Raw genomic sequence first — 10,607 nt, 5'->3', positions numbered from 1 at the left:
CAGGAATAACTATTTTTGCAAGTATTATCTTCCTGAAGATGGGAGGAGAGGGAGAGACATAGAAAGAGACTCTGTTTTACAGGCTTGGATATACTTAAATTCCCTTTAGGTTTACATTTGTTTTCATATTAGTTGGAATCTGTGGGTTACACGTTTTGCAAAATTTACCAAGTGATAATTGAACATGAAGATGCACAGGTTCTTAACAGAGTGTAAAATTATTTTTATTTAGTTTTGCTTCTTTGAGTGACGCTGTCAAATATCTACATTGTTGCAGAAATAGGTGTTCCAGACAACTACTGATGGGATACAGAACCTTCTGTTCAAATAAAGTTAATCTCTGGGTTTTATCTGGAGTTACACCAGATAAGAGCCATTCCATGACTTAAAATGTCTGATTGCTGGTGCTTACTTTACACCATTTCCGTTCTGTTCAGTCTCCCCCCAAAATACCGTTTAACACCTTTAGCTTCATCAGTGATTGGATGAGCTTGTATCCTGAACTGTCATCTAATGCTTTGGACGTGCCGTTCAGAATGGAGCAGAAGCATAATGCTTAAGCGAAATAGGGAAATGCTGTCAATGCAAGTTTTAGAACAGCATGGGTAATGCTAAAACCACTGTGTTTACCTGTCTGGAAGGAGTGAGTGAGCTTCCTTCTTATGCACTCAGTAGGCATAAACACAGAAACGCTTTTTCCACAGCTGATGTCTTTAGAAATGGGTAATTTGGGGTATGAGTGTGAATCAGCAGAGCAGAGCATGTAGGAATTTCAGTTGGTCAGTGATCTCCTGCCTTTTCTTATTTGTCTTTATTCTTGAAAACATATTTACAGGAATGTCTGCTTTAGGTTGATTGAGTAGGGTTTTTTTTTTTGTTTGTTTGGGTTTTTTGGGTCCCTGAGTCAAAGACCTTGTTTTTTACTGTGACACTGAAGATACCACTGGGTCTCTGACATCAAAGTAATTTGTCCAGACAAACCACTCTGTTTCTCGTTCATAAATGTCTTCAGGGTCTTGGTTGGTTAGTATAAGCTGTCCCCTTTTAAAAAGAGAGAAAAGCACAGAACTTCTGTAACGAACGGGGCAAGAAAAGAATGTTTTGCAGTTATGTGGTGTTAAGTGGGACTTGTCCACACTGCTGGACACCACCCAGCCACTTCACTGAGATCTTGTGAAGAGGCCAGACAGGCTTCTGTGCCTGTTGGCATCTCTGTGGCACATGATCTCTTCATTATTCTTTCCTTCCTGTAAAAATACGGTGCTGATATAAAAGTAGTTCTTGTTGATATGCCAAAATTCAATGTACTCCATTGTATTATTTTCTTCATCATCTATATTCTTGAAAATCTCTTATGGCTGTTTCAGTGCCTCAAAAGGACAAACCTTCTCCAAAACATTTTGGGTTCTGTGCTCAGTCATTTATTTTAGGCTGGTGATACTAAAATACTGAAACTAGAAAAAGGCTACCCAGCTTTCTTATTAAAATTGTTAAATAGCCTTCTTAAAATGAAAATAGATCACTTGGAAGGAGGGTCAGTGCACAGCAAATGGAATTAGTGACAAAAATTATCCCTTCTTATTTCATTAAGATTTTGGCTCCTTTTTGCTGCTGCTTGCTTATACTCCTTCAAGCAAAGGGGGACATACTTGCCATATTCTCTATTCTTCGGCGCAAAACAAATAATCATAGGGAGCGTGTCATGTCCTAATGTGAAATGTATTAGTGTGAAGGCTTGCTGTTCGAACCCTGGGGAACTGGTTACTGGTGTTTACACGTGCTCTTACGTTCCTTAGTAAGGCTTCTCTGAGTAGCCTGGATGGAGTCGTACATAGGTACCGCAAAAGTTGTGCCATTCAGAAAGCCTGAGCAGTATCTTGGGGAGGGAGGGAACTACTGAGGAAAGCTGTATTTAAGGAGCATAAACAAAATTTTATAGAATTGTTTGGTCAAAAGAATGATCTTGTCTGAACACTTTGAAGTCCAGTTAATTGTTTGTTTCTTTTTCCTTGAAACACAACAAGTTTGTTTTTTGCATGCTTCTTGGGAAAGTGCAGTTAGGAAAAGAGATGGAAGGTAAGCTGCTGTCTGCTTGCTGTCAGTGTCATCTGGATTTAAATGTACTACTTTTGCTTGGCTTCTTTAAGTTTGATTTGTTACGTTGCGGGCGTTCCAAGTAAGCACTTTGTGAATTTCCAGAAGTGCCTGAATGCATCTGGGGGTATAGCACCGGGGCTAGTGTCACGAGTGTTTGTACTTACTTTTTGCGCGCAATCCTTTCCCCTCTCTTTAGAAAATCAATGAGAATTGCAGTGCTTCATCAGCCAGCTCAGCAAGACAACCCCCTAATCCAACGGATTCTGGGCAGTCCAGAAATCGTTCAGCACCAACACCTACAGCAACATCAGATTCCCAAGTAGATGGCGACCGCATTGCGTCGGATCACGATGCTCAGCCTGCTGCTGCAGGGCCCTGAGATGTGCTCATCTTATCAAATCCAGTGCATGGAATTCTGCTTCTCACCTGGGAAACGCTGGAGTAGGAGCTCAAAAGTAGGATTTCCTTCATCTTAACGATCATAATGTGATGCAGTGCAAGCTTTTAACTATATAAAGAACATTCATATGACTGTGCAGAGCAACATGAGCAGGGAAGCCAAAAGTTTGGAATTCTTGAGGAAAGTGATGTGGCCGGATCTAATGGTAGGAAGAATTCTTGGCTGCTTTGCTAAAGCTGAGTCAAGTGTTATGAGATTTTTTTTTTTTTGCAATCTGTAGAAAAAGGGAGTTCACTCCTCACTTGTTGAGGCACAGAGTATCTGACCTGATTGGATGATTTTCTTTGAATTTGTTCCCAAGACAAATGAAAAGACTTTTTAGGAGAGTAACCGAGTTTCCCTGCATCGTCTATTAGAAAATAATCAGATCCAATAAATATAGGAACAGCATGAAACTGTCTCTGTAAAGATTTCTCAGAAACAGAGTAGCTTTAGCACGTGTATCTTCATATTATGGTGATGGATTAAGTAAAACACACACATATTCAAAGAATATGTTTTTGAAGCTAATGTTATCTTGTTTGAGATAAAAGTTTAGTTCTGCAGAGCAAAGATTTTGAACTGGCGTTTTAGTGAAACAAAGAAGCTGGAGGAAGGTTTCTGAAGAAGTTAACCTCTGTGCTTGCAGCCCTTCAGTTGGGCATAGGTTGCGTGCGTTTGGGTAATTTTAGGTTTGGCGTTGTATTGAGACAAGAATCTTTGATCAAGATTGCACAACCTGAGATTGATCAAGGTTTTCAATGGGCACACTGTCGTCTTGTTTTTTTATTTCTTCATCTATACAATGGTTTATTTAATGCAGTGTAGTTACTGTGGTTATTTATTAAGAAAATGGTAAGCTTTAAGTGCCTAGGGAAGGTGGGGATAGGGAGGAATCGCCTAAAAATCTTAATGGTTAGGATTATAGGGGCAAAGTTGTTGATGCAGAAATGAAGTAGAGTGAGAGATTCTCAGGAGGAAACAAACGTAACAAAATTGCAGCATGTTTAGGAAATTACTTTGCCCAGTGTCAAGACACTGGAAGACTTTGGATTGTGTTTTGTTATGCTTCTCAATATTACCTGCAGCCAGCTTGCTTGCTGGTGCATAGTGAAAATTGCTGCTGGAGGGATGTCCTTGGGCTCAAGGAGGAGTCGGGGGGGTTTAGTCAGGATAGTGTTTTGGCCCGCTTGCTAACAGCTTGTTCCTGGGGGATTCGGAGCGCTCAGCTCCTGCGGGACCGAGGGAGTGTTGCTCAGCCCTCCTTGACATCAGACGTATGTGATGTGTCAGGCCCCCCATGGGGAAAGTGCGCGCCGTGGGACTGCACAGCGATCCAGAGGCGAGATTAACAGGAGCATGGGTTAGGGGAGGGGAAGAGGGCAGCAGCTAAGCAGGAAAGGGGGTGCGCAGTTTCACCCACTTTGACATCCAGTTAGCGTGAGTGAAGGGGTGTCCCGTAGCTGTGCTTCAGTTGTGCTTTTAGAACAACCCATGTTCTGGAGGTGCCTGGGACCAACACCGTAGACAATAAAAAGAAACATCGATGACTAGCCACTAGTTAATTTTTTTGCACTTGAACTTAAATGTACTGTACTCACGTAAATCCTCATGACTTGTCTAAGTGTCCTTTAAAATCTGAAATTTATTTATTGTATGTTTGTATAACTTGGGGGAGAACTAAAGACTGAACAGGTGACAGGACAAAAGGATGCTAAAAATCATCTTGAGGCAAACCAACCATTTGTTGAGTTCGTGCTGTACGGTGTTACCTCAGCTGCTACTGCATAGCACCTGGATTGTGAGGTGAAGAGCTTGTACACTGTGTTTACACTTCAGAATTGTGTATTTGAAATGCCTGCTCTTTTTGGAATTGTATAGTCATTCTGTGTTGCAAAATGGACATGTACACCTGGGTTTTGATATTTGTGAAACTGTAAACACTGTGGTAAGAAATATAAAATATCCATAATGTATTTCATAGTATCAATCTGAGCTTTTATTGCATTTGCTCATATTACGGTGCCCGCAGTGAACATAATCACCTGAATGGAAAATAATTCAATGATAACGCCTTTTTGCAAGGTTCACTGCCTGGAAGATCGTGAACCTAGAGCCTGGGAACTACTGTTGCACAGCATTAAAATCTGTTTCATGATAAAATCTGACCATAGGCACAAATTCCCTTGTGTGGGGCGAGAGGATGTAAGGGATGCACACCAACGTGCATCATAAACAGGCTGATACAGAAGTGTGCAGGACATCATGAGTGAAAGTCAAAATTTGGTTACTTTTGTCACCTAGCAGTTTGAAACAGAGGCTGCTAAGTGCAGGTCTTGCCAGCTTGTATGGAAATACTTCCTTTTTCTCCTGATTATATTTGCACTATTGCACCTGCCCTGTACAGTGGCACATTTGTCTGGAATTCACTTTTACCTTAGGTGCAGGACAGTTCAATTTTTACTACATCAGCTGTTTAATTTGCATGCATAGAGAAGCGACGACAGGGCGAGATCTTATTTTTGTGGTGGTGGTGTTTGCACGCATCTACCTGCCAGACCTACTTGTCACCTAATGAATTTGGCTTTGTGGTGGTTTGGATCTGTCACGAATGCGAATGGCAAGCTCCTTCAGGGAGATGCATTCCAGGTAGAGGGGACACTCCATTTTGAAGCAACCACAGCTAATGCAGAGTTACCGTTTCTTAAATGTGCAGCAGGGGAGAAAACCTCTGGACATAAACACATCCCATTTGCTTGGCTCCTCCTTGTATATCCTGCTGTTCTGAAAAGAGTAAATGCATAAGGGAGGAGAACCACATAGCTGAAAAATACTTTTATTTTAAAAAATCTTGAAAGTACAAGTCAGTACCGTGAATACAAAATAAATACAAAATTCTAACTTCCTTAAATACCGTGAAACAGAAGACAAATGTAACTCACCCTTCCTTAAGGAAGAAAGGCTTTTATAATGGTTAAAGCAATGGATTAACATCTAGATTCTGTTCCCAGATTTTCTGGCTGGACACTGGACAGTACTTAACAATTGTATTTCAGTAAACCTATGTAATCTCCACGTATCGCAGGAGCACTGCGCAAGCAAACTCACTGTTGTCCAAAGGCTCAAATGACAGCAGCCGGCATTGCTGTATTGTGTTTATGAAATGCTTCCAATGTTGGAACAGGCTTGCGAGGGTTTCTAAGGTCAGTATCAGCTATCCACTAAAGTAGCTGTCATCTTTCTTGTGCGTTGCTGCACTTCTGTCCTGGATGTACTTAGTTTCCTGTTCTACTTTGGATAGTATTTACCCATCCCTGGCAAATGACGGACTTTGTAATTACGTAAGATGTGGGTTGATTTTTTTTAATTTTTTTTTTCCTTGTTGGACTAGGTATGCCTGGTATTGTTCTAAATAATTTAGAAAAAGGGACAGTGTCTGAAAAATGTAATTGCCTATTTTGGGGGGCTTTTCCGTTTAACATGTTCCTTAGGTAGAATATTGTCTTAAGGTATTATCTAGGCTACTGCATATAAATATGTATTACATACTTACAGAAGGATAACCATCGCTACCTCAGCAAAGAGAGGAGATCCAGAAAAACTGTGGCTTTAAGCTAGGACAAATCTGATTCTCCCCCTCGGCCTCAAATCACATGGATGGGAGTTCTTAGCCGACTACAAAGTACACTGAAAAAACTTGTGTACTTTAAAACAAAGAACATTTTAATGTTAAAATATCTCTTCATGTATCCTTTTCTGACTAATCTGTAATAATTCTAAGTACGTCCATTTTCACAGTGGTGACACAGGCAAAGGTAAAATAAATCTTTAGTCTACCAAGATCATTGTTTGGGGGACAGTTTCCATCCTTCTCCCAAACCATCAACGTTAACAAGGCTTTCCTCAGTTTTCACGACAGTTAATGCTTCCAGCTTCTTGCTAGTGACAGAACCCACTGAGCCGTGCCCGACTTCCAGAGTGTGGGTGGCCACTGAACTGTGAATCTGGTAGTAGTGGCCTCTCTTGGAGGCAACTCTTGCTGCTAGTGGCCTTCCTGAACAGAACGTCACTCTTGCGTTATTTTTGAATGTTGCAGACTTACCAGTGAGTGTATTTTGGATCACCTGCTTGACAGGGCTTCTCTCTGCTATATATACACTATAGATTCTGCATATGTATTTATGCATTTATGACACAAAAGGGTGTTAAATGTCTCCTTACTGTAAAATGGAAGAGTTCCTTTTGAAAGGAAGCAAAGTTAAAACAATATAAGGGAGGAATGACCATGTTGAAAGGAAGGCTTTCAAGCACCGACTCCCGAGTCCCGTTTTATACAGAGGAGCTCTCGGAACGTGGTACGGCAACACTTCTGAGCTCTGTTACAGGATTTTCTCCCTTGTCCAGCAATGGACAGGGAGAAACCATAACAGTGCATGCACCACTGAGGTCGTGTTGCATCACTAGGCATGTTACAAAGAAAAGACACCCCTTTTAAAGCAGGAATATCCTGGTCTGCCATGCCCTTCTGGGGAGCTAACTGCTTCCCACCACTGGCAATTCCTGGTGGGTTTGTAAGATCAGACGGTGACAAAATTAATGGTCTTTTTGTTTCTGCAGTTTGGAAGACAGTAAAAGAAAACAGCAAGGTGAGGGTAGAAGAATACAGTGCTGGTCTAAAGAACAAAAGAAGGAAATGACCTCTGGAGGTTGATGAGCTGAGGGGACATGATCTACTCCCCAGGCTCGGACTATATAATACATAAGCTGAAAGACATGTGACTGTCTACATTTCTCTCCCTGTTCTGTTCTTTTCTTCCCCACACACCTGCCTTCTGTGGCGGGTCCCAGAGAGGGCTGAAGAAGGGCAGGCAAGAGCCAGGTATCCCTCCCTCCTTGTTTTGCCAGGAATTACTTTATGCTTTTTATTGAATGAGCAAACTGCTGAGTACTCTGAGAACAGTGGAGCTGTATGTGGGTTATCTGTATTCCCGATTACATGGTTACAGCATCACTCTGTCTCTGGTGACAGCAGTTTCTCCAAGCAGCTGAAACAGCCTCAGCCTTTGTTGCCTTTTCTGGGGTGCTGAGAGCCTGGAAGGGAGGGCAGCACCTGTCTGAGGCAAGGTGACAGTGAAACTGAAAACAACAGTAAAAATGCATTTGGAGATGGAAATCCTCTCCTAAATCATCTGCAGTTGGCAGAGGTGAAGAAGCAGAGGACTGAAAAAAGGTTTGGCAGAGAGGGACCTGTAGAAGAGGGAAGAAAAGTATGTGAAGGAAGAAAGAGATGGAAGGAACAAAGTGCAGTATAGCTAGAGCAAAGACCAAGAACAGAATACAAGCAGAGGGTAAAAAGTCAGGCAGGGTTCTGAAGAGTAAGAGGAGCTTAAAACAAATGTGGAGAAGCAGCATGAAGCTAACGGACAGCAAGCCTAGCCAGAAGAGCAAACAAACGTCGTTCAACTGTGTTAAGTCTCTATGGGTCTTTAGCACTGAAAAGTCTCACAAACAATAAAAACAGTTTATGAGCACATGAACAGCATTGCTAAAATTGTTGGCACATAGGGTACTTCATAATTATGAAGCAGAGTACTAATAATGGCTTCCCCTCCCTCTAGTGCTCAGCACAGAGGACTCGACAATGAAAAGGACCAAAACTAGTTCTCTGTTCTCTTAGAGGTAGTCTCCTTGGAAAAACAAGGCATCCTTGTGGGACAGGCTGCTGCTGGTACTTGCTTTGGAAATAAGCAATGTTTACTTCCCTGGTTAAAGTACCAATAGCGTAAGAATCCTTTTCACAGCCCCTATGGTTTCCTTTTGTTGCTCTTATCAGGCAACATCAGTGATACAGGAAAGAGTTTTTTTGAAAAATCCTTGTTTGTCCACAAGAAATCACCAAGTGCAAGTTCTCGGTCTGTATTGTTCCCTTCTAGGACAAACGGGTTTTCCCTCTCTCCTTTTTTTGGTTATTTCCCAAAACTCAGAGCAACTCGGTAGCATATGGTGATGAAATCTGTTTACGCCTTTCATCTTCATACTCCTCACCTCCTTCAGGGATGGAATCAGCTGGTTCATCTTGCTCAGATTCTGCCCTTGTCTCAAAGAGATGCTCGTCCAGGAAGAAGATCCCAATGCCATATTCTTCATCATGTGCCTCTGTTTCTGCAGGTGAGACGTGAGGAGATCCCAGAACAAAACCTGCAAACCTGCCAATTTTTTAAAGGGAGAAGTGGTCAGCTGAGAAATGAAGAAAATACTGTAAGCACAGGGGATGCTGCCAGTTAAGCAGGGATGTTGTAAGGAGATGCCCACTGGTAGTGCAGATGAGGGGAAGCCGCAGCATAAGCTAGGGAGTCCTGAAAAACAGAGTAAATAGCAACGCATGGCAACAGCCCCGAAGATTTGTTTTCCTGCCTCATCCTCTTTTCAGTCTTCAGTCTTTTCTCTGTCAGTAACTTTTGCTCTTCTGGAGGCCATCTGCAAGGTCTTCTGACTAAGCAAGAAGATCTAACTTTGTTTTCACATCTTGTCAGGACTTGTGGAGTAATCCAGAGCGAGCATTTGTGTAGTTGGATAGATGGTACTTTAGCTTCTAAAAATAAATTCAAGCTGTAGCGTATTTGAGACAAAGGCTGTAAGAATTCAGGTAAGTTGACATTGTTAATGAAAGGAAAAATGGCGAGAATTTCGCATTCCTACATTGCTCTGCTATCACCTTGCTTTTGGTGCTGCGTGCATGCTCTGGGCAAACTAAGCTGAAGTCTTGCCAAAGAATTCCTGCTTTTGGTGAACTTGGAGCTGCAGACTGGGAATTCTGCAGCTGCTCCAAGTAAATGCCACACTGCAGGTCTGGCAGAATAAAGCATGAACTTGGCACTGTCCCTGCATTTCAATTCCGCACAAATCCTACTTTCAGTGGACAACTACATGGAAGAGAGAGAATGGAGCTGGAGGTTTCTGGCAAGCGTGTGGAAACAGACGGCAGTTCCGACACCTGGGTAAGTGTCGACAGCATCAGAGAAATGTAAGAAAAAGGAAATGCAGCTACATTCTGGAGTTCTGGTAAACTGATCAATAATTTACATTTTAGACTTAACATTTCTGTGAGATGCATATTGTCACCTCACTCTTCTTGGAAGCACTGTTAGTCTAAATGGGGAACAGAGTTGGACTGGCTGTGTTTTACAGGTTTGCCTTGTGTTAACTATCTTCTGATGCTTAATGGAAGCTTGAAGGGGTGCTCAACTTTAAATTGGACTTCTGTTGGTTCTCCTTTTTTGCACTTTCATTGTGAACAATTTATTAGAACTATATTAACTAAGTGATGGCTAGAAATACGTGTGTGTCTGTGCATTTTGGCAGTATTTTGTTTTACAATACTGCAGTCAGTTTTCACTTTTCTGTGTCTTTCAACTGTGCTACAGAATACAAGTATCTTAGAAAATAAGATAGTTTAACAGTAAGTCTATAAAACCTTGCAGAGAGGGTGTCTGTGTGCCCATCTAAGGGAGATGAAAGTTCTGACACTAGTTTTAACTTTTCATTAATTCCAAGCTGACTGGGGCTCCTTTGAAATTGTGATACTTGGTTCTGTGGCAAGGGCCAAATCTTTGTGGCTGGGTACTATGTGAAACTCTGCTTCTGATACCTTGAAGTTCTGGTTTTGACTGAAATACACTGCTATGATGATTAGTTTTATATTCTGCAATCTTTTCTGGCTGCATTTATCTGACGCTTCCCTTCCTAACCCAGATTTGTCTTAAGTTTGTCTCTTAAGCTATACTTGGAATAGCTCTTCTACCTGTTATACTTCCAAGGTGCAGGCACTGATTTTTTTTCCTCTGTATTTTTAGTCTTAGGGATTGGTTGATACTTCAAATAATAGGACTGATTCCTTGGCTGAGCAGGCTTGCAGTTGGAGAGCTTAATGCAGGTATATTTGAGCATGCATCTTCAGCCTACCCCAATTTTACACAATGCCAAAGTGTACTGCTCTAAAAACTGAAGAAGGGGCATTTCACTGGTCAGCCAGCCACCTCAGTCACTGTGTAGGAGCTTGCAGAGGCACTGT

At 41.8% G+C, this 10,607-nt stretch overlaps 2 protein-coding genes across 2 annotated transcripts in view; one reads left to right on the top strand and one right to left on the bottom strand.

Annotated features, from left to right (window-relative positions):
• MFSD6 (major facilitator superfamily domain containing 6) overlaps positions 1–2,513 on the top strand; it is a 19,471-nt gene extending 16,958 nt beyond the window's left edge. The window contains exon 7 of the mRNA XM_010289371.1: positions 2,294–2,513. Within this exon, the coding sequence (XP_010287673.1) occupies positions 2,294–2,476 (183 nt within the window). The 3' untranslated portion in view covers positions 2,477–2,513. The remainder of the gene's footprint in view (positions 1–2,293) is intronic.
• Positions 2,514–8,516: 6,003 nt separating this feature from the next.
• The window catches only part of TMEM194B (transmembrane protein 194B), a gene marked incomplete at its 5' end in the record, with an annotated part of 9,843 nt that continues 7,752 nt past the window's right edge, over positions 8,517–10,607 (bottom strand). Inside the window, one exon of the mRNA XM_010289372.1 lies at positions 8,517–8,742. Within this exon, the coding sequence (XP_010287674.1) occupies positions 8,517–8,742 (226 nt within the window). The remainder of the gene's footprint in view (positions 8,743–10,607) is intronic.

This window comes from Phaethon lepturus, unplaced genomic scaffold, assembly GCF_000687285.1.
Source record: "Phaethon lepturus isolate BGI_N335 unplaced genomic scaffold, ASM68728v1 scaffold756, whole genome shotgun sequence".
NCBI classification, from domain to species: Eukaryota; Metazoa; Chordata; class Aves; order Phaethontiformes; family Phaethontidae; genus Phaethon; species Phaethon lepturus.
Note: the sequence above shows the minus strand (reverse complement) of the source record. Positions and strands in the feature narration are given on the sequence as shown.